Source organism: Montipora foliosa, chromosome 13 (assembly GCF_036669935.1).
Source record: "Montipora foliosa isolate CH-2021 chromosome 13, ASM3666993v2, whole genome shotgun sequence".
In the NCBI taxonomy this organism is placed as follows: Eukaryota; Metazoa; Cnidaria; class Anthozoa; order Scleractinia; family Acroporidae; genus Montipora; species Montipora foliosa.
This window is the reverse complement of record NC_090881.1, coordinates 12,731,489-12,758,988: the sequence shown is the minus strand read 5'-3', so window position 1 is coordinate 12,758,988 and position 27,500 is coordinate 12,731,489. Positions and strand designations below refer to the sequence as shown.

Genomic DNA, 27,500 nt, shown 5'->3' with positions numbered 1-27,500 from the left:
AATGTTCCAGTGATGAATAAATCAATGACTTAAATAATAGATTAAATGAATTTAATTATTAAACTGCGGATATTAATTCAGTAGAGCTATGATCATCACAGTTATGAACACAAGTTGAGCAATTGCCTAGAGACGCCTTAAAAACGCAGGACTTCAACGGGGTTTAAACCTGTGAACTCACGATGCCGGTGCGACACTCTTACTAACTGAGCTATGAAGCCACTGATGTTGGGAGCTGGTCATTTGTGGGTCCAAATGTTCTTGTGATAAACGAATGAAATGAATGATATATTGAACTGCGGATGTGAAATCAAGTGAAGCTATGATCCTCATAGTTATATATGCAATTCAGCAATTGCGTAGATTAGCCCAAAAAATCGCAAGGTCATGGGTTTGATTAAACCCTGTTGAAGTCCTGAATCTTTTAGTTCTCTCTACGCATTTGCTAAAGTGATGTTTATAACTGCGGGGATCATAGCTTTACGTGATTTTATATCCGCAGTGCAGTATATGATTTATTTCGTATATCATTTCGTTCATTGATTTATTCATCACGGGAAAACCTCATTGAAGTTCTGAATTGTTTAGACTTCTCTATGCAATTGCTAAAATTGCATTTATAATTGTGAGGATCATCGCTTTACTTGATTTTAAATCCGCAGTTCAATATATGATTCATTTCATGTATCATTTGGTTTATTGATTTATTCATTACGCAAACATTCGGACTCACAAATGACCAGCTCCCAACATCAGTGGTTTCATAGCTCATTTGGTTAGAGCGTCGTTCCGGCATCGCAAAGGTCACGGTTGAAGCACTGAATTTTTCAGGCTTCTCTTCTCTATATCATTTTGTTCATTACCTTCTTAAATTAAACATACCGCACTTACTCTATGTAATTCTGTGTCTAGAGAAGGGCAAAGTATTTTTCATTTCTGCTACGAGTCATGGTACTTGGCGCTTATTGAAACCAGCACAAGTGCGTGCTCGTATCCTCAAACTTCCATCCTCAAAAATGGTTTCTTTCCCTACCCTTCACTTTTGCTTCCCAAGCGACTACTGAGCACACTTCAATAATATGAGATTCCTTCTAGTAATATCTATTGTCATCAGTATGGAAGGACCGCATAATTGCAGACTAGATGCAGTACGAGTGTAAAATGGGTTGCCTGTGGAATGTGTACTGGTTTCAAACTAAACTTTATTTCAACTCGCACATTCACGTTTACACGCATAGTTAAACCTACAAAAAATATTGCAAGATATAAGATTCTAAATATACGAAATGATAAGCGAAAACTGGAAACTTAGACAACAGACGAACTCCTTACACTTCAGCTTAATTCTTTCCAACATTTGAAAACAAGTCAGCAACAAATGTTCACAACTCGTGGTCGGCACCATTACTCCCTCTTTTCCATGACCGCTGACCACTCTAGTTGTGATCGCGTCAATAACAACATTTCAGGTTCCAGTACAGTACGGTTTGCACAAAAATAAAACTCACTGAGTTGGGTGGTGTTGAACTGCAGTGTTCCGGTTAATTTTTTCAAGTGGGGGTCACCCAGACGTCGTCCTTGGCCCCCCTTCCCCCCCCCCCCCAATTCGCCCCCGGTGGCCTGTCCCGTTTTCAGACTACGTGCCTTGCAGTTGCCCTAAGTTAACGTTTATTCCACACACAAAGGAAGGACTGTACATGTTGTTTCTGCTTCATAATTCCTCTTCTCTGTCTAATCTGATGGCAGGGCAAACTTTTTTGGGCTTAACGTTTGCACCAAAATGTACGGTAAAAGCCGGAAGTTAACAGTAAAAGGCAAGCTAAAAGATACCCTAGGTGCCAGAGGAATGTTTTTTTTTTTTCAAGGCTTGAGAGAACGCTCAGGTCAACGGTCGACCCTTGATTTGGAGTTGCAGAGTGTTCTCTCTGACCTTGAAAAAAAATTCCTCTGGCACCCTAGTCTTCTTTGCAACCACTCAGGCCGAAGTCACACAACTCTTCTCGTCGGCACGCGACTGCTTCAATCCAACATACATTCCTTTCCCATTGTTTTCCATATTTTTACTTAGACCAATCAGCGACATGTTATTGCATACGCTGGACCAATCACAGCGTAGCTTCTGTGAAGATGTTTTCTTTCACGGAAAACCAAGGGAATACCCTGGCCCCAGCAGCGTGTCATGGAAGAAACTCCAAAGAAAATCGTGGAAAGCGCCACTAAGTGTTTGATTTGTTCATCAAGCCCTTTAAGTAAAAATAAGATCTATATATTTGGAAAATCGTCAGTTTATGTAGCTTGGATCAGTGAATCGTCTCTAGAAATCAAAGTCTATAAATACTCTGTGGACAGCAATTTGTTTGTTCAACGACACTTTTTTCAGCAGTTGACAAAGTATGAAAGGGCAACAAAGAAACTTCAGGACATCAAACAAGAACTCAAGAATACCTTTAAACATAGAGAGTTGATAAGGAGAAAGACTCACACGGAAACAAGACAGAGACAAGCAAGAGACGATCACCATTGGAGATGAGCGAGGTAGTTCTTCCAAATGTCTCCGGTTCTCTGAGGCTTCACATCTTTTCCTTGATCCTGCAGCTTGCACTTCTCGTCCAGCATCGTTCTCTCATTCGACTCCTGTGCAATCAGGTAGACAAGCATTTGTTATTCCCAGAGTTTCACCCATTCCTATGGAGAATCTAAATGTTGGTTCTGGCAGTCTTGTTGGACAAAGGTGATAATGTAGGAGGCCACGTGCTAAAAGATTTTCCCATGTTGACACCTGAATGCCCCAATTGCAACACTACTACTGTAATTTACAGGTGCAGTGTCCAGGTAAAAACGTGAAGAAAACCCTGGCTGGCAGCTTTCAGAGTGTTGGTAAGGCATTGGGTCCCGGAATCCCTTCCCAGGTCGCTGAGGCTGTCATGAACTGCCCAGCAGTGCAAACTCATGTCTTTGTCAATGGGATAAAAGCTGTGTCAAAGGAATTTGCAGGATTGTGTGCCAAAAGGGAGGCCGGCATTGCTAAGAAAAACAAGTAAAGTCGACTTACAAAATTTTGATCATAAAAAGTTGTGTGAAGAATGGCAACAAAGAGCGCCACTATTTTATGCTTTCCTTTTGAATACTGCTGTCAACTGAAGAACCAAACAATTCACTTGGTTTGGAAGTGTTGCAACTGCAGCTGTCATGGGGATTCTACTAAAAGGCAAAACTGCTGAGGTATATTGATATAATATTGTGTACACATTGATTATCAGACGTTAATCAGAGGGCTCAGAAGGGATGATTAAATTAGAGAACATCACTATACTCAGAAGGCATAATGGTCCTGCATAGATTTTATATCCTACATGTAGTCGCCAAATACCTTTCATTTTAGCAACAAAGACACTTTTTCCCAATATTGACGTTTGCAGCAGGAGCTACGTACAGCATGGGGAAGATTTTAACTTGCTCTTAACAGAGAATGTAAAGACAACCCATTTTTTTTTAAAACTCAGTCATAGGATATACATGTGATGTTTAATTTGTTCTCTCTTTTTTTTTTTTAATCTTACACACTAACGTTGCATTTTTAGCTTGCAAGGTTGAATATTATTTCTTAATAAAATTTTGTTATTTTTAGCTTGCAAGGTTGAATATTATTTCTTAATAAAATGTTGGTAAGTGTGGCTCTGTTGTAACAAACTTGGAAGAAAGCTAAGACAATAAAAAAATATAACCACAATTGATTTCCTTGCAGTTTACAACCTCTGGCTCTTACTATTACATGTTCTTGATATTCTTTATTGATAGGCAACTATTTCCAGGTTCAACAAACTGAAACCTACACGTTCAAACTCCAGTATACTTAGTAAGCTTGATGAACAAGGGAAGGATGATGATGCAGAGAACAGATTTCAGAAGACAGTGTTAAATGAAGAAAGTAAAGGACAAGATTTAAAGTATAAAGGACAAGCTTGGAGTACCTGCAATCAATTCAACTGAAGTTCTGGCAGCCAGAGAGGAGGAGTGTGAATTAGCAAGGTCTTCACATCCTGGCTTTGTCATTTCATTCGATAACCTTGACTTCCAGTTGAAGAGACGGAAGATACATGCATACATATTTATTAATCCTTTAAGTGAGAGACACTATACAGGATGCTAAAAGGTCAAACGGGTCCGGCGGGAGTACATTTAATGGCTACATATGAGCCTAACATATAGAGCTTATTGGAAAATATTTTGGTTAACTATCATCATCGTCATTGCAAAATACTTAAATCAATTAATGTAGTTTCTACATGAGGCTTAACTTAGCTTGGAAAGACCTAACTGATTCTGCGCAGACAGCATCCCCAGGCAGGCTGTTCCAGAGGGGAATTAACCTTGGGAAAAAAGAATGCTTGTATGCGTTTGAATTTACAAATATGTGCATACACTTATAAGGATACTTTGCTCGAGTTCTAGAATATGAAGACTATCCCTAGGGGTTTATTTGACATCTGATAGCTAATGGTCGATTCTGAGTTCGATCTGGTTATACACATAACATTGCATTTATGAAAATTAGGGCTTATTTGCAACGTTTTGCCCCAGTCAGTAAAAGAGTCAACGTCATTTTGAAAGATGACTTCATCCTGGGAGCTCAGGATTTCACGATACATTACAGCGTCATCAGCAAACAGCTTTATCTTGGAATTTAAGTTACACACAATGTCATTTATGTAAGTGATGAACAAAAAGGGGCCAAGTACTGTGCCTTGGGGAACACCAGATATGACATCAGCCCATCCTGATTTGTCACCATTTACTTGGACACGTTGAGAGCGGCCAAGAATGAATGATTTAATCCATTCCAAGGTCCTATTTCGGACACCAAAGTAATGGAGCTTATGCAGTAACCTCTAAATGTAAATAGTCTTCCTAGCAAGTTTATTGAAATCAAGGAATGGCTTGTTGATGGGGTTTTTGACAATCTCTGCATTCAAGAAGTGAAAATTGACAGCGCTTTCCCGAACTCTCAGTTCCATGTAAATGGATACAATATCTTCAGACGAGACAGAAAGAAAGGTGGTGGTGGCGTCATGATCTTTGTACGTGATAGCATCATAGCAATGCCCGTCAAGACATTATGTAAATTTGTGGAAGCAATACAACTAGACTTAACTATCAGTCAAACTCGATTCGCACTGATAGCAGCGTACAAGACCCGTTCTGTGGATAATGTTCTATTTACCTCCGACATGTATAGTCTATTGGATAAAGCTACTCTGCAGAGTGACATATGTTTGGGGGATTTGAATTGTGACATTAGTGATCCCTTGGATAATTATAATAAAGGAAGATGTCTACTGGGCATTTGTGACATTTATGATCTGGATTCTTTAAATAATTCACTCACAAGAATATCTTCTCAGCGTTCTTCATGCTTAGATGTTATTCTGTCGAATGTTCCAGGATACTTCAGGGAATCAGGAACTTTGGAGGTTGGCCCCAGTGATCACTGCTTAGTTTATACAGTTCTTAATAGGAAATTACCTCAACCAAAAGCTGAAATTATCTGGGTGCGCTCTTTCAAGAATTTTGATGCAGGCTCTTTTTGTAGCGGCCTTAGCTTGGTTCCTTTTTCAACGGTTTACATCTTTGATGACCCTCAAGATGTATACTGGGCTTGAGAAAAATTGTTCGTTGAAGTTCTGGATGACCATGCTCCAGTTGAATCGTTTCGATGAAAACATCGCGATCAATTTCAATTTATGAATCCTGAGTAGGGAAGTGATGAGAAAACGTAATCCCTGTAAAAGGCAGTTCAACAAGTCCAAAGACCAGAAAACTGGGAAAAATACCGCCAATTAAGAAATAGAGCTGTTAGTATGAGAAGAAATAGAGTAAGAGATCACTTTTCCAGAATTTGCAATAAACATTCAGATCAAAAGAAGTTTTGGAACACAATAAGACAGTATATTTCATCCAGGAAAAAGCAGACTTTCGACAATGAGCGTATTGCTTTGAAAGACAATGGTGGTGTCATTAGAGAACAAAAGAAAGTTGCTGAGGTTCTGGCAAAATATTTTTCAAGCTCTCAGCACACTGATTTCAATCAAGTGCATCCAAAGTCATACCAGACAATAAAAGCTCATCAATCCCACCCCTTCACCTTAACAAACACAAGCCTTGGTATGATATGATATGGTATGATATATGATATGATGAATCCCACCCCTGCAGCTTAACAAACACAAGTCCTGGTGAAGTGAACAGAATAAATGGTAGTTGGCAAGACAAATGCCATCCTACACGATGCTCAACGCACAGAGACGTCAGGCACAAGAAGCCGACACAAAGATTATTTTATATGCTCTGGATGCCTCTGCTCAAGGTGCTACCCAACTCTCTATATATTCTGCTGACACTGATGTTCTTGTTTTGGCTCTCCGACGGTATCCAGCTTTGTGCTCGAACTCTTGTTTTGTTACTGGGACCGGCAGTAGCCGTAGAGTTATCAACTTGAAGTCAATCGCAGACGCCCTTGGGCCCACTAAGACGGCTACACTGCCAGCATTTCATGCGTTGACCGGAGCAGATGTTACTGGGAGTTTCTCTGGAAAGGGAAAAGCCACTTGTCGGGATGAGTTTGATAACACCAGCACTCCTATCTTGCAAGCTCTTGCTAACCTTGGTTGTGGGGAACAGCCAGATGACGGCACAAGAAGTGGAGAGGAACAGCTGGTTTGTCTGATGTACCAACCAAAGAACGACGTCAAAACTGTCAAAGCCCTCAGATGTTCCCTCTTTAAGAAAAATCAAGCTGAGTTTGAGAGGTTGCCGCCCACACAAGCTGCTCTCCATCAAGCCATACTGAGAGCGCACTACTAGCTTCGTGTTTGGAACAACGGTCATGTAGCAAACCCGGTGTTGCCCTCACCAGAAGGCTATGGATGGCAAGATGAAGATGGAAAGTGCGTATCAGTCATGACAAATCGTCCACCAGCTCCAGAGGCAATTGTACAGCTTGTCCGATGCAAGTGCGCCAAGTCCCGTTGCTCTAACAACCGTTGTCAGTGTCAAAAAGCTGGACTTGTCTGTACTGATCTCTGTCTGTGTGTGGATACTCCCCTGAAGAAGCAAACCAAGAACTATTACAGGTGTTATGTCAACACTTAATGTAATACAAATGTACAAGTATTGTAATGCAGCAGCTGAATGATAGTTACATATAAAAAGCAATTCCCAGCTGTCTAAGATTGAATCAACTTACCATTGTCTTATTACGTGGGCTTCGTCGATGGCCAAGGCACGTAATTTCTTTGAATAAACAGAATTTCCAATCATTGTTCTCCAACGTTCGTTGTCGATCCATGCTTCTGGGGAGCCAAAGACCACTGAAACCACACGCTTTTCGAGCAATGTCACTTACTCTTAGTGCAAGAGCTGATGCTCACCGCTGTTACCCCTTTCCACTGGGTTGTCCACTAGACTTAGCAGTGGCGACACAACAACAGATATGTGGCCTTCTTGTCTATTGCTAACGGTAAGGCTTGAAAATATCCGAGATTTTCCGAAGCTCGTTGGCAAATTAATAAAGATATCCCTTTGCCCTTCAATTAACTTTGATATTGCAAACTTCTGATGCGAATTTAGATCTGGTATACTGAGCTTTGTTGCTACAAGACTGAATGCTTCTTTGAGATCCGCCATTTTATTAAAGTCAAGGAGCACTGTGCTACAGAATCGTTACCATATGAATTTTCATGGGTTTTAACCCTCTAAGCGGAAGTGATCATCACAGTTTGTGAAGCAACTTTAATAAGCAGTTGCAAAGAAGCCTGAAAAAAATTCCAGTCCCACGTAAGCCTGGATTTTTTGAGAACTTCCTACATCTGCTTTAATGTACGTTGCTTCACAAATATTAACTTCCCTTTGAATCAAAGAACTCTGTTATGAGTATGCAAATAAAAGGAGCAAGGTGATTGGTGGAGATTTTTTGGTGCGAACATCCACAAGAAAATGAAAGGTATACTGTGATTTGCTCCTTCTGAGAAAGGATTGTATGTCGGTTTGAAGCAGCGGTGTGGGGATGAGGAGCGTTGCATGACTTCGGCCCGAGCAACTGCAAAGAAGACTACTAGCACCCAGCGTAGTCAAAAAACAGATGAAGGAAAAAAACTTACTTTGTATATAAAACTGAGTTTCCAATTCTCAGCGAAAGATTAATGGCAATAGATGGCAAAAACACTAAAATTTCAGCAGTGTCTGACTTCCTTAAATCAAAACGAATTAAAGGTCTCTGTTCTGAAAAGGAAGAAATTGATCATGTGCTAGGCAACTACAAAGGTGCACCTAATCACCTTATGTCAACGTTCTTGGTAACAGTGAATAAACTACAGGGAAGAATGTTCATTATTCGTCGTTTTCAGAGTAAAACAACATACTTTTGAGCCAAGAAACGTCCATCTATCGTTTTTTTTTTTTAATTTTGTTCTGACATTCTACTGAATATTTACGTTTCATCTGTCAGACCGAGAAACTTTCTTTGTCTGTTTTAATCAAAACAGAGTTTCTAATTGAAAATCTAAACATCTACGAGATGTAAAAAGATGAATTATCGCAAATCACAATGCTGACTAACACAAAAGTGACGGAAACGGTTAATAAATATGAAGTTTTTCACTATCTGAATGTTTTTGGGTTGGATTAAAGTGATATAATATTGCTGCAAACTCTTTGTGTTAATGAGTAATGTAAACAATCTTCGTTTTTCTGACGTTAAAAACTATAGCTACCTATTAATCATGTGCCAGAAAGAACACGACTTGCTGTCATCTTTATGAAAACTGCTCGGTGGGTGTCAATTTCAACCCACGTATGTAAACTTGTTAAGCTCGAATATGACATAACGATGAATCAACAAAGGCCGAAAATGTCACAAAAGCCTTTTCCAGCGAAAGATGTTATTGAAACAAATATTTGCTATTAGAGGCAAAAAAACCCTTCCTATTTCATTGCGTGCATAAAAACAAGTAACCCAATTCGTGTGAAATCAACTGTAGCAACAAAATAAATTCAGGATCAAACCCTTTTCTGAAGAATCTTTTCCTTAAATGATGAAGCAAAACATGGACAACCTTCCTTTCAAAATAATTCTTGACTGAAGAGAACAATGCAAGCTTTCTTTCAAATAAATCTTCACTGTCACACTTCCAATTATGTTTTACCTGAAGACTGTGCAGAGTTGAGTACAAAATAAATGTAAATAGCCAGACAACTAAGATGTGACTTCAGCAAACACGTATAGATGCATTCAAGGTGTTCGATTCCCTCAATGTTTGTTAAGTCCATACAGAATTTGCCATTTTGTTTCAGTGCTCTGCGTAACACAAAATTAGTAAAATATTAGTTTCGAAACAAAGCTCACTCAGTTGATACGGAGATGAAATTGTAGTCGAAGTCCATTACTCATCACTTTTTAGATTCCAGATGTTTATTTTTCACCGCCTGTCTTGTATATACAATCGACTTTCCATTCTTGAGCTTTGTAAGGGTACATCTTGTTTCAAGATCCACTTAAACACCATTCGCATTACAATGACTTTTGACGTCATTGCAGGTTAGTTAAATATCCTACAGTGTCCACCAGATAAAATCTACGCATTTCTACTACCCCTTGAAACCTACCAAAAACACAGATGACCCTACCCACAAAGACTCTAGTTAGCTGGGGAGTGTCAGGAAAGACTTTCCCGACATGGAAAGAAAGGAAAAGTTTGTCATACTGGCAAGCCAGTAATTAGGTTCTGTGTCAATTTACTATCCTCTATAAATACTAAACCTCGGTAGGAGTTGTGACTGTTAACATTATTACAAATTGTTCCTGTATTTGTGGTATGTGCCGTTTTGCCATCACAGTTTGCTCCTCTGGTACACGATACATGCACTTCCTCTTTGGGTCAGATGTGGAACTTAACCAGTGTATATCATGACACTCCATGAAACAAAATCTTCGTGAAATTTAAACCACAGTACTACGAATAACTCGACACACATTGGTCACACCCATATTTTTATTGTGATCAGGATTAACATTGTCAATGACCAATAAACAGATGTAAACAACCACGTCCCCAGGTCTCTTCTCTCATTTTAGGGAAAGGGAACAATAGGAAAACGAAAGGCGAATTGAGTTTAGTGGTCCCAACATTTTCACACTGTTCATAGCTACTTGAAGTTTTTTCCTTTTCAGGACAGACAAGCATCTCAGGGAATCAAGTTGCCAACAATGCAGGAGACATTTCAGTAAATACTATTAATATAAATTCAGGTTGGTTTACACAAATTGCCACACACACACACACACACATGGACTTAGGCTGGCAAATAGTATGTCCAGAAAGTCGAGTAATTAGATGCAATTGTTTTTTAATAAGAGTCACAGAGTGGGCAATTGCTTACACTTCTAACCTGGAAAAACACTTGTTCCCACAAAAATGACCTTACCTGAAAGAGTGATGTTGCGAATGTTTCCCTGTAATTTGCGCCTCACAGTGTGCAGTGAGGGACCAAACTGTTGACACACTTAATTTTCATGTGTAAGCATGTTAAGCGAACTTTTCACGCACATTCACAATCCCTATCACGCTCGCAAATTTCTTTCCCAGCCCTTCTGTGGTTTCTTTCCATTTTAGGAGGCCATTATAGGCGGGGGAGATGCTTATCAAGTTAAATTGACGTTGAGGGAAAAAATGATGGTCGAATTGTCTCCGCATCTTTTCTTTTTTCTAGACAGTAGGTTTCCCAAAGACATCAATGAGGGTTATCCTGTACAGCCACATAAGAAAATCTCAGGCGCCTTTTGTAAATATCACAAAGTGTCGACCTAAGCTCATTCCTGACCCTAACTAAACAGTTAACAGTACCTTGGACTAAGGGCATTTAAGACACTTTGTAGCGCGTACACTAAATACCGTAAATGTTGTGGTGTTGCGGTATTGGATAAGTATGAGAATCCTATCGCTGAAATATTCTCCTTTTATGTTTCATCTTTCAGTTCCTTAAGTTAGTGCCTCGCATCCTTAAGGCACAGGTAGATATAAGGCATATGGAAGACATCTTTTCAGGACCCAGTGACCCCCCAAGCACTACGGTATCAGTCGCAAAGACCTTGGTGGGTTACCTTCTCAAGAGGCTGATGCAGACATTAAAGAGGTGGGAGGAGCCACCAAGGATGCAAGAGATCCCATCCAGGAGGTTGGAAAACGAAGGATTGCATAATTGTATGTTCTAGAAGCAGAATCACAGAACAAAGAGGCCAGAGGTCCCATCCAAGGCCAACTTGTGCAAACATGAGGTTAATCTGTCCAGGGACAAGAAGATAGTCAAAGGAAAGCATCCCTTTTTGGGGCAAGAGAGTCAAAGTACCCATCGCAGATTTCTCACATATTTTCCTCCAAAATAACGTTACCATGGCGACAATATTAGGCATTTCTTTGAGTGAAATTTTCCCATTCAGTGTTACCAGATAGTGTTAGAAATAATCTCTAAAATATTTAAAATTCAACAAAATCTGAAGGCCAGTTTTTCGGAAAAATCTTTTTTTTCACGTCTGTAAACAGTTTTTTTTTTCACCTACAGAAGTATTTTTTTGAATTTGAAAGACAAACGTTTTAAATTAATCCAAGCTTACATGCAAAACAAAAAAAAAATTTCATCGTCCGGAAGCAGAGATACAAACGAGGAAAGTTGCAAAATCAGGAAAATGAGGGGGGTTAAAAGATCAGCATTTACGCATGTGTCACCTGCTCATTCCAGTCTACGCGCGAGTGGAGCTATAGGCCAACACAAACGGATTTAAGCGACCATTAAACCGTTTGTAGAATTTTCGTAGTTTTCATGAATAGGAGGTGTCTATTTATATTCCATATATATGGGAATAAGGAGAAAGGTGAGCGAAATTATCCGTATTTGTTTATTTCTGGTGATGCATTTCAATCATGAGCTGACGTGAACAGCCTGTGGATTGCATGTGTGGCTTACGTGTGTGCACTCAGCTGAAAACCCTTTCGAGCCTCCTTAACCTGTTACGTAACCACTTGACCACCACACCGCTTGCTGCTCAGGAACAATATTTTAAACACTATTTGGTAATGTTGTACTCTCACTCAGCAACAAAAAACATTAAACACTGCAAAAGGTTGGTTTCTAAACCTCAAGACAAAGCTAACCATTTTAAAATCAAAGTTTAGGCGTAAATTATTAATCTAGCTTAGGCCTAATCACTCATCAGCAGCGATATTCTATGAGAAACATTAAAAAAAACATTTTTTGTTAGTGCGGTATTTTTATCTTCAGTGGTGAAGCGGAAAGAAGCGGTTCCCATAGAGTAGGAACTCCGGATTCAAATCCAATCCACGGATATGATTTTTTATTTCCTTATTTACTCTGCTACCACAAGTCCTGGAGTACAGTGTCCTAAATTAACGATAATAGTAAATTCAAAGCAAATTATGACTTAACGATAATCGTTAATTTAGAGAAGAGATCATGTTGGCAGGAGAGGAATAGGACAGAGAAACCTCTAGAAATATTTGGAGACAAATCAACACAAGTTGAGAGTGGCAAAACTGAAGGTGAGAGTGAGAGCTTTAATTAAACCCGAGGTGGAACTTTCCAAAGAACAGGCTCTTCCAAAACGGAATCAATGGCTGCTAGGAAAGGGCCGTTAATGAGACTGGGCTTGAAGTGGGCTTTAAGGGACATCCTACACAAGCTAAAGAATAAGTTCAAGAACTGCGCGTCTTTTATACATGTGGTTCCGAGAACTTGATTTGAATAGCCTAATGGGTGAAGAGTTGAATTTATGCCTGATGGCAGAATCAAGGTTCTTTTCATTTTCGAGTCTATGAACAACACAATTTCTTTTCCTTTTTGCACCCTCAAATTGTTCAGTGAATGTTACTTATTACATTTTCAACCTCGGGGTTAATGCATTTCTTGTGCTCTGATTGGTTCACTCAATCTCGGTTATCAGCTCATGTACCTTAGTTTGACCTAATATGGCAATTGATTGTGCTAGGTGTTGCTAACCAAAAATTTGTTTCACCTGAAATCGAAAATTGTCTCTGAATAAAGCAAAAAAGAACGTTTTTGTGGAAAGTTTGGATCAATTTTGACCTTTAGAAGTACGCGACAAGGTCAGAAATGTTTTTGCGACTAGCCTGCGTCTGTGTGACCAACTGGTCTTACATAACATCGCATCTTCATCAAGTTTTTCGATTGCGATCGGATTTTCTCGCTTTTTTCGCTTCTATTTCGTACTTCTAAACTCTTGGAGTTTAAGGAATTTAAGAAAACAATTATTCCATTCGCACTTGTTGGATATGAGACCGGTTATAGCCAACTTGGTGCTGCGCGCCTCGTTGTCTATTTACCATCTCATATCCAACCCACGCTCATGGAATAATTGTCCATTAGATGTTGTTGACATTGCATCCATTGGAAACTGCGAAAAAATCCGCGCTCCAGATGGGATTTGAGCCCACAACACTTTTTCCGAGTTTCCAGTGGATGCAGTTCCAACAACATATATGCGTTTCTCGCATTCGCGCACTTAAATTGTTGTTTGGCGCATCTCAGATGTGCTTTAAGGTGGCCAAAAAACAATTTTTATTTTTCTTTGTATTTCAAAACTATATTAACCAAACAGTAACTGATTGAAGTTTTAAGCCTTCATTTCAAAAAGACACCTGTTTGATGGTCCACCAATACTAACTTTAAGATCTTGAGAGAGCTGGATCGAGGAGAAATGACGTCAAGGACTCAATAGTTTAAGAATGCAGTGCGTGTGTACGGGCTGAATTAATATGCAGCACAGAGTTTCGGGCTTTCAGACTTTTAAACTCGTGTTTGCATAATTATATAATAAGCTGCGTTTACATGCTGAAATTTTAAGCTAGTGGATAAATGACGTCCCTTTTCCCTAGATCCAACCCTCTGAGGTCCAATCGGTCAGTTTTGGAACCTGAGTAATGGCGGAACTTACACTCAAATTAACAAGAGGCTACAAGTAGCCCATACTCGGGCCTGCAAAAGTACAGTGGAGTGTGGTTAATTTAGCACTTAAGAAAAGAAAAGAGAGAAGTCTGTCCTTCTTACATCGGCCTTACATTGTGGTTCCGATTCATGATGTTCGACTGTGTATGTAGTGAATACCCGGACCCAGATTATCTTCATTACAGGTACCCGGTGCTTGTTAAAGAATAAGTATTTTGACTTGTATCACTTTCAATAGTTGCGTCCATTGCAGTTACGTTTGAGTACATTCTTGTTTCATTTAGTTCGCGGAACGACCCGTTTCGAAGCCGACAATTGACATCTTTTAGTGTGGGTCTACCGCGAAAAGCGTATGCCTTTCTTTGTGTGTGTTTTGAGCGCCCCAAGAAGAAATTGATTAAGCCAACGCAACGTCGATCCTCAGTAATCCAAACAACGCATCACAGTGCTCTTCATGATCTTGGATTGCATGGTTTGCTTTAAATAACCAATGTAAACAGCGCCATGTGCCTTCTATTGTGCATTACCCAATCAAAACACCACCACGTGCTTTCTATTGTGCATTGCCCAGTCAAACACTGCCACGTTTTTCTATTGTGCAATTTGCAGCACAGGGAAAAAAAACTGAAATCTAACGTGTTTTGCCAGTCAAGTGTTCAGCAATCACACTTTCAAAATCTGAAGGAAAAAAAAGAAGTGGTTTTTTGATCATAGAAGTGTTAACTTTGGTTCAGAGCTTGGGTTTTTTTGAGTTAAAAAATCTCCTTATTTGGATGTAACTTAGCCCGTGCATTTTCCCGCGCGTGCAGCTTCCATCTTATTTTTGTCCATATTTTGGCATAAAATTCCCGAATTAAACAAGCCTTACCTGGAATTTGAAGTTTCATTGGAATTCTACCAATCCAAGGAGATACTAAGGGATTACGTGACATTGAGCATGTGACCAAGATCCATGTTTCAAAGAATGGCGAATGACTAGGTACCAGATGTAGGGCATGTAATCCCTCAGTATCTCCTTGGATCGGTAGAATTCCAATCAAACTTCAACTTCCAGGTAAGTCTTGTTTAATTTGGGAATTCTACCTCACCAATTCGATACCATTCGGGATCACGTGAGACGTTCAAAGCTTGCTAGACATGAGCCAGCTGTAATGATTGTCGATGAATAATCATTTAATAACAACTATAGCATACTACAGTACAAGTTCAATGTCACCAATGGAGAACTTCATCTGGATAGAGCTGAACTCAAACTTGTGTATATTCAGTACTAATGTCAACACTAATCAGACTTCTGATTAACAGTGGAACTAAATATTCTGTATCATGGGAGATACAAGTCAAACTTCATTAAGTAAAGCCAATTTAAATTCACCTGTTGTGTGAACAGGTCTTTTGTAGTAAACTGCAAAAGTAGAGTCCTGTGTCCACCCTGCAGTTCTCAGTGTCAGGTTTTTAAGGTTAGAGGTGGTCATATTTTGCAGGTAATTCGGCACTACATTTGTGTCCCATGTCACACATGTTTTTGGAAAACGTGGACGCTTGTTAAAGATGCCTTTCATAAATCTAGTGACCAGAGGATGCTGTCCAGCGAAGCGGTCTCCCAACATAATGAATGAGGACAGTGCTGCCCTGCTGTATTTAATGCACTGTAACTTAAGCCTTTGCGGAAAAGTGCAGTAAGAAACTCAATTACAGTTTCAAGAGGTGGTGACGTAACACTGACATGCCTCTCACAGCAAAATGATAACCACTGTCTGATGTACAACTCGTATTGCCTTTGTGTAGAGTCTCTCCATGAGGACATAATAATGTCTTTAGACTGTTCTGAAATTCCATAACTTTCAAGTGATTGCCGGATACAAGAAATGCCGTCAAAGTCATTTTTGGTAGCAGAGGATGTATAGCTGCAGGGTTTTGTGGGAGTAGAAGTGTCGATACTGATCTAGAAAGCAAAACAGGGCAATCAATGATCATTGTAATAAGTTTTGGGTTGGCCACCATGGGGCTATTAGGATACCCTCAGCATGATCATTTTCTATCTTTACCAAAGCCTGGAGCAAAAGCATATAATTTTTCCGTCCATTTTGATATAAATGCATCACAAAGTAGTGCCTCTGGGTGTGGTTTCCATGATATGAATGGTTTAATTTGGTAATTGATTCGCAATGCAAAGAGATCAATGCTGGGGGCAGGCCATTTTTTGAATTATTTTTTTGAAAATGTTGGGGTTCAGCTGCCATTCTGTATGGTCATGCTGCCTCCTACTTTCTGCATCTGCAGTGGTATTTTGATGCCCTGGAAGATGTCTAGCACTAAGCCAGATTTCTCTGGTAATATCATTGCACAATTTCTTAGTGCCTCCCATGTTGTTTATGTAGGAAACGGCAGTGGTATTATCAATTGCCATAATGATATGTTTTCCTGGGAGCATAAGCCTTTTAAGGTCAGGAAAGCAGCTAAAAGCTCCAGATAATTGATATGGTTTTGATTCTCTTGGGATGACCATCATCCCCCTGTGGATTTGCCTTGACTCACTCCACCCTATCCAGTCTTTGATGCATCACTTTGAATGATTATGGATGGAGGTTCATGAGAGATAGGGTTGTTTGCATTCTCAATGTTGTCAACCCACCAATGTAAATCATCCAAGCACTATGAGGGCAGCTGAAATTCTGTCTCATAATTCCCTCTGGACAGCTTTAACTGGGTAGACTTCTCATTTTCTAATCTTCTATAGTAAACTTTGACCCACTAGTTGGGCTAATGTCCGGATAGATACTTTTTGTTTATCAATAGTAGCAAGACATATCAGTTTCAGCTTGGTAGCTTTCTCTGGTGTTAAAGATATGATAATGTCCCTTGAATTGAGTGTGAAACCCAAAAACACAACTTCCTGGGTTGGTTCAAGGCAGGCGCGTAGCGTCCTATACGCAAATACGCACGTGCGTACTTGAAGTGACCAGAAAATTTTGAAATTTTAAGCAATTGTTTCTATTTTTAACTTTTACTTGTACGCAACCAAGATTTCCTTATGAAAACACCACTTTGATTAAATTCTAAAAACTAAAACAAAAGCTATACCATGTTCTCACCTAGTTTTGCATTGTACTCTTTTTGACACTAAGCAATGCAGTGTTGTTTGGTCAGCGTGCAACAAAAAGGCGAAGTTGCAAAGGAGCGACGTTTCAAGAACGCTCTTGACAAAGGAGCGACGTTCTGAGAACGTTGTTGACAATTCCAGTCACGCTAGCACAACCAAAACAATGTTTTGTTTGCGCCAAGGTTGCTCAAAATAAGGGCAAAACGCATTGTTCTTTGCTTGTATTCACACAACTATTTCGAACAAGAAATAAAGAACGCAGTATTTTTCGCTTAGTTCACTTAGGCTTCTAGATCATATGTACTTGTGCGTACTTGAAATGAAAAAATGACCACGCTACGCGCCTGCAAGGACTGATTTTGTGGGATGAACCACAAATCCAAGTTGAAGGCTCAAATTAATTGTGGCCTTTACATTTTCCCTACATTCCTCTTTTGGTTCCCCCAGTACAAGAATATCATCAATATAAGGAGAATTAAGATGCCCCATTTATGTGAGGTGTGAGAATAGTGGCTTTGTAATCTTTGTAAAAAGCCTTGGAGCACTGGATAAGCCGTTTGGGAGGCAAGTGAACTGAAAAACCTTGCCCTGCCAGCCAAAGCGCAAATATTTTCTGTATTCAGAAGCAACAGGTACTGAGTAATAGGCATGCTTCCTTTCTATGGAAGCCATAAGACATTGAGGTGTAATGAGGTTAATTGCTGAGGTAAGCGTTTGCATTTTGAAATGCCTTTTTTGTACTTGTTCATTGAGTTTTGCCAAGTTCAATGTGAGTCTGTGATCCCCATTGTTGCTGCTGGACGACGATAAAATTCTGCTGGTTCGTTTTGTACAACTTTCTTCTCCGATTTTACATTCAGAACGTTCAACAACTTCGCTTATTCACGCACATTTTTTTACAAAAACTTAACTCACCTCTTTTACACGTGCGGACAAGGTCCCTAGCACCGAGCTGATGTCATTGGCATCATAGCAATGCAACCGGAAATGAAAGTTCAGGAAGCAGGAGGCACATCCCCGCCCCTAGTCGAGACACAATGTTTGTCGAGACGATTTTAAGTTCTACTCTTCCGCCTCCTGTACTAAACAAAGTTTTGTGATTGGCCTTTTATACTCTCCCAACTGAGTTCGTACTGTAACAGCTCGAACTAACCCATCCTGCCCAGGATGAATAGCCACGATTCTGCCCAACGGCCATACACCTCGCGGCTGATTTGGCTCAGCAACTAGGACAACATCTTCTTTGAGGTTCTGTTTCTTCTCTTTCCATTTCTTTCTTCTGTCAGGCTAGAAAGGTACTCTTTGGTAAAACGTCCCCAGAAGAAATTAGCTAGCGCTTGGGACTGTCGCCACATCTTTGTCGAGTTAATCTCTCTGTCACTAACTTCAGCATCTTCATAACTCGGATTTGCCCGCAACAGCAAGAAATGGTTTGGGGTTAACGCTTCAATGTCCCCTGCATCATTGGACACATGAGTAATCGGTGGACTGTTTAGTATTCCTTCTGCTTCGACTAGTGCGGTTCTCAGCACTTCTTTGGAAACAGCCCTGTCCTCCAGAATTGCCTTCAGCGTCTTCTTGGTGCATTGTACTAGTCTCTCCGATGCACCTCCAAAGTGCGGGGCACTTGGCGGTGAAATTTCCACCCGATTTCCTTAGGCGCACAGAAGTTTTGTATCCTCTCTTCATCCAATTTTTTGATGCATTTCCGCAACTCATTATTTGCACCAACAACGTTCGTTCCATTATCGCTGTGGATGCTCTGCGGTCGTCCACGTCGCGCAATGAACCTTTTCAATGCCACGATGAAATGATCTGTTGAAAGATCATCCACAAGTTCAAGGTGGCACGCTCTAGTACTCATGCAAGTGAACAAGCACCCGTATACTTTAACTTCACTGTGTCTTTCCTTAACTAACATAGGTCCAAAAAAGTCAACTCCAGTGTTCCTGAGCACCATTCCTGGCTCAAGTCGGCACTCTGGTAGACTTCCCATTCGCTGCCCTTGAGGCTTTACTGTCTGGCGATAACAGTAGTTGCACTTGAATTTCGTGTTTCGCACTACCTGGCGACTATGGATGATCCAATACTCCTGCCGAATTTGATCAATGCAAGTGCTCAGTTGGCGGGTGGTGGTAGATACGATGCATTTCTTCGACGATCAGCTGTGCAAGTTCATGGTGCGAATCAATTATTTTGAGATGTCGTGTTCTGTAAGGTAGGCATTGTGCTCTCTGCAGCCTTCCACCGACAACTAAGAACCCATCTTCCAACCTTGGGTCAAGAGATTTAATTCTACTCTTCTTGTGGATCTGTTCACCTATCTTCAGACACTGTATCTCCTCGCCGAATGATTCAACTTGCGCGCTCTTCACAAGATAATTCTGAGCAGCTCTCAATTCGTTCGACGTAAGTGCTCCCAGTAGACGTGCTTCCTTCTTAGCTCTTACATTGTTTGCAAATCGCATCACATAAGCTGTAACTCTTCTTAGTTTGGTCAGTGACGAATACTTCTTCCACCCTAACAGGACCTTGTTTTCCTGAGATGCTCCAGCCCATCTTTCCTTCTTCTTTTCTTTGATGTCATCGTTCTTGCAGGGCGCTTTGACTTTATTTTCTGACCAGAGCTCTGCTGATTCATACAGGAACTTGGGTCCACTAATATAGCGAAAGCTGCACCAAGTTCCGTAGGACTTAGTCCCCTGGTGATGTCATCTGCAGGGTTAGCCTCTGTTGGCACATATCTCCAACTCCTAGCGCCCGCCCCTAGTGTGGCCTCCAGACTGCTCATGACTGTGTGAATCTCAGACACCCGGTTGCCGACGAATGCTTTGTAAGTGAAGCTCGTCTGGCGGATCCAAGGTAGGACTGTGGTGGAGTCACTCTAGAAAGTTATCTTCCCTATCTTTGTAACCATTTCTTCTACCAGTGTTTGAGTTAACCGCACAGCAACTAAAGCTCCCTTGAGCTCCAATCGGCAGATAGACTGACTTTTATGGAGCAACACGGCCTTTTCCCACTATAAGACTACACTCTACTGTGTTATCTATAAACGCTCGTCTTAGGTAGGCACACGCGCCATACGCATTCTGGCTAGCGTCGCAAAACACATGAAGTGCAGTCTCTCGTACAGGGTTCTGTTCTTGGATAAGAGCTCTCGGAATTCTCACTTCATCAAGCTTTTCTGCTTCCTTGCGCCATTCACGCCACTCTTGAAGATCAGCTTCTTTCAACTCGTCATCCCATCTGTACTTCATACGATTTAGATTCTGCAGGATGATTTTACTTCTGATTGAGAATGGGAGGAGAAGTCCTCGCGGATCCCAAACAGAGAATGCTTGACTCAAGATCTTCCTCTTCGTCGTACCTGGATCGTCCTTCAGTCCGGTAAACTGGAGCATATCTTCTTGGGCATGCCAAATGACGCCCAAAGTTCTGTCTGTTCGTAACTTATCTTCACTCAGTTCGAGGAATCGTGGAGATCTATCTTGCTCCGGGATGGTTGCCAAGACGTCTGCGTAATTTGTCAGCCACTTGTGTAGGCGGAAACCTCCACGACGCAGCAACTCTGTCATCTGCTTCCTCATTTCAATAGCTTCCTCGCAAGAATCTGTTGACGGTAGACCATCATCCATGTAAAAGTGCTTGTAGACGGCTTTCACACCCAGGGGTAAATCTTCCCCATTCTCATCAGCATTTCGCCTCATAGTGTAGTTCGCTCTGGATGGCGCAGACTCTTCTCCAAACACTGTTCTCTAGAACTGGTACACGCTTGGTTCTTCTATCAGATAGTCTCTCCATAAGAATCTCAATGCTGGCTTATCATGATCAGGGAGACGGAGCATATGGTACATTTCTTTCACATCAGCGGCCATTGCAATTCTTCCTTTCGCAAAACCTGAGGAAAACTCCAAACAGAGAGGACAGAAGATCCGGTCCTGTGCAGATCTTATCAATCAAACTTTGTCCAATGAAATTTGCTGATGCATCGTAGACTCTTCTGAGGCGATCAGGTTTTTTGGGATTAATGACAGATCTGTGTGGTAAGTCACTTTACTATCGCACCGTACTTCCCCTTCACTCAGTTTCTTCACATAGCCCTTCTCAATGTCATCCTGGATTGACTTTGCATATCCCTCTCTGATCTCGGGACAGCTCTCAAACTTCTTCTCAAGGGATTGTAGCCTCCTCTTTGCCATTCCGTAATTGTTGGGCAGAGATGGTTCCTCTTCTCTCCACAGTAGACCTGACACATACGCATCTTCACTCACACTCTTAAAGGTTGTCTTTTCCATCAGTGAAAATGCTCGCTTGTCCTCAACTCGAACGGGTTGGATCAGCTAGCTTGACCACGCCCAAGTTTTCTATCTCTGACTGAGCCATGACCAGCTGCTTCAGCTCCTCATTTTCAACTGAACTTCTTTCATACACTTTAAACCCATTGTATGGAGATGCTACTCTTTGCTCACCATGTAACCAATTAGTCACCGCCCATCCAAGTGGGGTCTCAACAGCACAAGGTACCCTGTCAAGTTCCGGTTGACCTGAGGGTTTCAGAATTTGTCTTGGTAGAATCAAGTCTGAGTTGTTAGTTCCAATTAAGAGTTGCACTGGACCCGTGTCAGTGTCACGCAAGTCCAGGTTCTTCAGATGTTGATACTCCTGCTTGATTGTTGACCACTTCAACTTCTCATCCGGACCATTCAGGCTAAGAATTGTCTTGACATCTCGCAAGGAGTTCTTGACTTTCTCTTTTCCGACTCGTGCGACATTGAATTTCTTGATGTGCTGGGAAGCAAACACCTTTTGCGCATTTACTCCTTGAATTTCGAGATCTACCTCTTTGCCTTAAAGCCCAAGTGAGAGCGCTAAGCTTTCATCTATAAGCGTTGTGTTACAGCCTGAGTCACGCGATGCCATCACCTGCTGTTTTCCTGTTTCTCCAAATACAACTATGGGAAGTACTTCAACCAAAGCACGACCACCAGTCTCACAACCTGTGCACGCTGATTGTTGATACTCTTCAAGAGGCTCTACAGCCTGACGTGGTGATGAGTCTTTACCTTCCAGGGAGACAGGAGCTGGGTTTCTCTCAACTTCTGGCACTTGTTCTGATTCACGTTTCGCTTTTGCCCGTTCAATAAATCTCAAGTCGACTTCATGTACAAGGGTATGATGACGCATGTCACAGTTTTCAACTTTGCATCTATTCTTACTACGACATTTACTCAGACGATGACCTTGTAATAGACAACATAAGCATAGTTTGTATTCCTCGACAACTTTCTCCTTCTCGCTAGTCAACATTCCCTGAAAACGTTCGCACTGCAGAGTCTGATTAGTGGACTGGTGAATTGGGCACTTCTTTGTTCCACAGCTGGCGCGTAAAGATTCTCCGGTGGCTCCTGCAAATAGCCCAGCTGGCTTACGCCTATCAACTTTAGATGTATCTGAACGCTTCCACTCTCTCTTCTCTGGCATCCACCGCTGCTTGGACTTACTAATTTTTGCCTCTTTCTCTAGCCAATTTGCAAACGAATCCCAGGTTTACAATTTCGGTTTTCCTTCAACAAACTCGGCCCATCTGCCGCAAAGGCGTGTAGGAAGTTTAGAAACAGTTGCTTCAGGGACTTGCGAGCTAAGCTCGTGAAGAACGTTATGCTCTTTGAAAATGCCTATCAATTCAGAAACTATTTCTTGATACTGCCGGATCTGCACACTATTTTCGTTCACTATGGTCGGGAACTGATCTATACGTTTCTTCGCAGCTGATACCACTGTGTCTACACGACCAAAACGCTCCTGAAGCGCGGTCCATGCCTCCTCGTATTTATCTGAACCTGACATGAATTTTGCTATACATGATTTTGCACTTCCATCCACAGAATCTAACAGAAATTGAAGCTTCTCTGTTGCATCATAAACTTCCTTTTTATCCACTTCAACATTAAATGCTGCTTTGAATTTTGAGTACTTTAGTGGATTTCCATTGAACTTCTGCACGTTTGGTTTAACGATTTTCACAAAGGCTGGCAGCATTTTCTCAAACAACTGATCTATCTTTGACGTTTGCACGCTAGGGTGTCCTATGGCAGAGGTTTTCAACTCAGCTTCACCTTTAGCAATAAAAGATTCACATGTCTCTTTTTTTACGGGGCTCACTAGAAACCTCTGTTACGACCTCTGGTTTGGTGGATTTAACTTCCTCCATGTGAAGTTTTTCAACAACATTGTTTTCAGTAATTTCCAGGTCTAAGCGCGAGACCCGATCGTTCACACCGTCTGAAGGTAATTCATTTACCTCTTCATCAATATCACCTTTATTTGACATACCTTCTTCCTAAGCGATGGCATCTTCGAACTCATATTCCAATCTTGATTCTTCAGCTTTCTTTTGAAGTTCCAAGAGCTTTTTCACGCTTCTGTTGCGAACGTTTGCTCGGCTATTTTTAGTTCCAGTGCTAACTTCTCAGCTCGCCATTTCTTTCTCAAAACGGAACGTTTACTTGAAGTAGTAGACTCAGTTGGCGTGAACAGTCGAGGTGTTTCGCCTTCTTCTCTGTTTGAAGCACTCATCTTGGCACGACTTAAATGACTCTTCCACAACATTGAACCAGGCGGTTCGATGATAAATTTTACACACAGTTACACGCAGTTTCACGGCTGTCTTACAGCATGACTCGGCGATTTTCCCCTTGATTTCACAATATCCGGCTCGAAGGACCAAATGTCGCTGCTGGGCGATGATAAAACTCTGCTGGTTCGTTTTGTACAACTTTGTTCTCCGATTTTACATTCAGAACGTTCAACAACATCGCTTTCTCACGCACATTTTTTAGAAAAAACTCAACTCATCTCCTTTACACGTGCGGACGAGGTCCCTGGCAACGAGTTGACGTCATTGGTATTATAGCAACGCAACCGGAAATGAAAGTTCAGGAAGCAGGAGGCACACCCATCTTTTTTGGGACTGCTAAATATGTTAGAAATGTACTCACGTGGGCAATGAGTGGCTAATTCTATGACCATTTTGTGTCCAAGCTGTGATATCTCACTGCTGATTATACTAGTTTCAGTATAGTTGAATTTAATAGGAAAGGGAGTTTTCCTTTGATATGGCTTGTTGGTAAACTCAATTTCTGACCCTTTAATTGTTCCCCAAATTACTTTCAAACTTGTTCCCAGCTTTTTGATCGCTGAAATTGAAATTGGTTTTTTTCCCTTGTTCCCGAAAATATTTTGATATTATTCCTTTGTTCCCCAGTTCAAGTTAGCCATGTTCTTGTCTTCCCCAAATCCCTGGGAGTGCCTCTTTGATGTTGATTCTCCTATTGGCCCAATAGTAATTCACTGTAGAATGGCAAGACACAGTAAGTTCTTATTTGGGAGTGAGGGAAAAGTTTTGAATAAATTCTCGCACAGTACAAGAAACACAATTTTGACTGCCCGTTCGTGCTCTTTTTGGACATGAATCAGCTTGTTTGCACCTTTATGGCGACCTGCGGGAGGGCAAGCACTAGAAGCTCTACCCTAACGAGCCTTCCGCTGAAAAACTCTTTGGACCAGTTATTTAAACAAAGTCTAACTAAAGCCGCGGCTTAAGACAATTAGTGGACCCCCAAATCTGTTTATAAGCGGTATATTTTAAGTAGATAAATTGCTGTCTAGTCTGGAATGGAAACCTTCTTGTTATCGTCAGCAGCAGACAATATTTAGATATGATTGTTGGCAATATTGAAAATGGCTTAGAACGCGGTTTTGTTAAACATCGTCTAAACTATGTTTTAATAATCGACGCTTTAAGTCTGGCTTTCCTGTGTTAAAGGCTGAGGTTCTTGTGCAAAAACGTTTTCCTTCGGGAAATGGTTAGTAAAATTTCTGTAGTGTTATACAAATTTCCGCTACTTGAAAATGTATGTTTACACGAAAGACATGTCAGCTTGACAATTTTTCTTTCCCGATACTACATTTAAAATTCACGTGAGCGCAATTCATAAAGGGCCAAAAAACCATTTAAAACATTTTGTGACAATTTTTTTGTCAACAAACTTGGGTTGTCGGCGAGCAGAATCCGAACGTAAGCGGTTGTGCTTTGGCTGTTATTTGTGCTTTTTCTAACTATTTTAAGACGAATTCGGGCTGGTATTTTCGAATCAAGTGTAAGAAGACGGCAAAAGCGTATTGACAATGTATTTATTTGGGTTGACTTCACGAATAAAGACTTCAGTCGCGTCCTTTCGACAGGGTAGATCGACAACAATAAGGAGTTTAAGAAACGACGACGGTTACGACTACGACAACGCTACCAAACAATAATATCATTGGTTAAAAGAACATAAATAATAGTGCAGCACGGATTTTAGCAAGTATGTGTGTAGTCCTTTGCATAACGACGACGTGAAATCATCAAATTTGAGGTCTTGATGACAACGTAAGCATGCAACAGAGAATCTTTTATTCTCTGTTTTCAACCAGAAAGCGCTCGTACCAATTTATTTTTAGGATGCTTCGCCCATATTGTAGGACGTGAACGAAAACCGTTTGTTATTTTTACGGGTGCGTTATTTAAAGTGGATGCGTATTTTTAAAAGGTGGTTTAATCGGTTCTTCCTTTGTTAAGGAATGAAAATGTAAAGGAATTGTGCGACACTTGTCTTTTTTTATTCAAATAGGGCTAGCAAAACGAAATAAATTTTAACTCTACAACTAAAAAAAAAACAGTTAACCCGGAACAGACCTTCCCCTGAACTTCCCCTGAAAATGAGCAGCAAAATGATTTCAGCCGAAATTCCGTTTTCTTTTCAGCCTTGTCACATTGGTCATTATCCCCTATAGCTACACCGTAAATACTGGGATATGAAACGAATGCAAGCCTAGACTGATTTTACTTGACTCGTGAAACAGAGAATAATAGTTATTGTGTAACACTACCTCCTAATTAGACCGATTGTTTTTCTGTTACTCAGACTATTTAAACGAAAACACCCCACGATCTTGAGGACAGCTATTCTTAGAGTTATGTCGTAGAGTTAGAGTTAAGTTTCCTAAATCCTGAATTCACGATTTTGGACTGCCAAAATCCTGAATTCAAGATTTTGGACTGCCAAAATCCTGAATTCAAGATTTTGGACTTCCAAAATCTTGAATTCATCCTCGATTTTTTCATCCTCGATCTTGTATACACCATGTGATAGGGGCTTTTACGCACATATAGCGTGTAATATTCCACTATATATTTCACGGGTCAAGTAAAATCACTCTAAGGGCAAACAGCAAATTTAAACACGCCATATTCCCAAAGAAACTCGTCTGAATAATGAGATCCGTTCTTTCCCATATCGCTTTTGCAGAACACTATTTTTAGCTTTGTTCTCGTGCATTGAAAAATTTCCACGTGCAAGTGAATCCACCGATTTAAAACAAGTTTGTGAATGTCACGCTTAATTAAAGGAAATTTTTGATTTTCTTTTAACAGTTTTGTATCTTACCTAAAATTTCTAAAGGAGAGATTTGCAATCGTATAGCAATAGCGAATTGTGAACGATGATGTATCTTGAAATGAAAGAATATAAATCTCAAAGGTGTCGTAATCTCCGGAACTTACACATTAAAGTTTTGTGCACTTCCACAGTGTAGGGAAAGCATCGTAAATGATTCCTTTCTTTTTCATTTTCTTTATTTTTCTCCCAAACATATGCATGCTAGTTTGGTTATTTGGTACAAGATGTTTACCGGTTTTTTATTTTTGCTTTATCCCAGAGGATTTTGTAGTTTCCTTATATATCCGCGGATTTTTCATGGAGTCCACGCCAATCCTCTATTTTTTGTTGATTATTTATTAAGATCATTTCCGGTCGGGGGATCATTTGCGGTCCAATTTTGGGGATTATTTCTGGTGCAGGTATCATTTCCAGGCCGGGATCATATGCAGGCCTGTACATTTCCAAAATAAATAAATTTAAGAGTCGCCTTTTTTGTTTGTCACATTTCCCGAGCGTCACCATCTTGAATAATTTTCACGTGCTGCAATTTACCCTAACAAATACGTCACAATTGACCTCTTTAGCTTGTTTAGTGTTGTTTTCCCATTTCAGATCACGTGATGTTCTCAATGGAATTTCCCTTTTGTTTCTTTCATAAGTTATGCGTACGTTTGCACGTGCGTAATACGACATTTGAAAGAAACTGTCCTCAAGAGTAACATCACGTGGTCTGGAATACGGCCTTTATACTGTTATGGTATTGGTCAAAACTATTGTTCATGTTGAGGACTCACTCTATGTGATGGCGTGACTATGGTCCTGCCTTGGAAGGGAAAGGACATTAGTCATGGGGAAGGGTGGGTTAGTGCATTTTCCTCCACATA

General features: G+C 40.6%; 3 protein-coding genes and 1 pseudogene across 20 annotated transcripts in view; all 4 read right to left on the bottom strand.

The window, feature by feature from the left end:
• LOC137984000 (NLR family CARD domain-containing protein 3-like) overlaps nt 1-27,500 on the bottom strand; it is a 349,493-nt gene that overhangs the window by 232,646 nt on the left and 89,347 nt on the right. The window lies entirely within an intron of this gene.
• LOC137981722 (uncharacterized) lies at nt 18,361-20,841 on the bottom strand. Its single transcript, XM_068828783.1, has 3 exons — nt 20,219-20,841; nt 19,278-19,792; nt 18,361-18,788 (listed from the first exon to the last, which is right to left on the bottom strand). Exons 1-3 carry the CDS (start codon nt 20,839-20,841, stop codon nt 18,361-18,363), a joined length of 1,566 nt encoding a protein of 521 aa, XP_068684884.1.
• LOC137981721 (uncharacterized) lies at nt 21,452-22,615 on the bottom strand (annotated as a pseudogene).
• Nucleotides 22,682-23,465, bottom strand: LOC137981720 (uncharacterized). Its single transcript, XM_068828782.1, has 2 exons — nt 23,297-23,465; nt 22,682-23,250 (listed from the first exon to the last, which is right to left on the bottom strand). Exons 1-2 carry the CDS (start codon nt 23,463-23,465, stop codon nt 22,682-22,684), a joined length of 738 nt encoding a protein of 245 aa, XP_068684883.1.

Coding starts and splice junctions, on each gene's coding strand:
- LOC137981722 (XM_068828783.1), bottom strand. CDS start 20,841: ATGAGGCGAAATGCTGATGAGAATGGGGAAGATTTACCCCTGGGTGTG. Junction 19,793..20,218: donor TGCGACGCTAGCCAGAATGC/GTATGGCGCGTG, acceptor TCGCTATATTAG/TGGACCCAAGTTCCTGTATG. Junction 18,789..19,277: donor GATCGTCGAAGAAATGCATC/GTATCTACCACC, acceptor TGTGCGCCTAAG/GAAATCGGGTGGAAATTTCA.
- LOC137981720 (XM_068828782.1), bottom strand. CDS start 23,465: ATGTCAAATAAAGGTGATATTGATGAAGAGGTAAATGAATTACCTTCA. Junction 23,251..23,296: donor GGTCGTAACAGAGGTTTCTA/GTGAGCCCCGTA, acceptor TTATTGCTAAAG/GTGAAGCTGAGTTGAAAACC.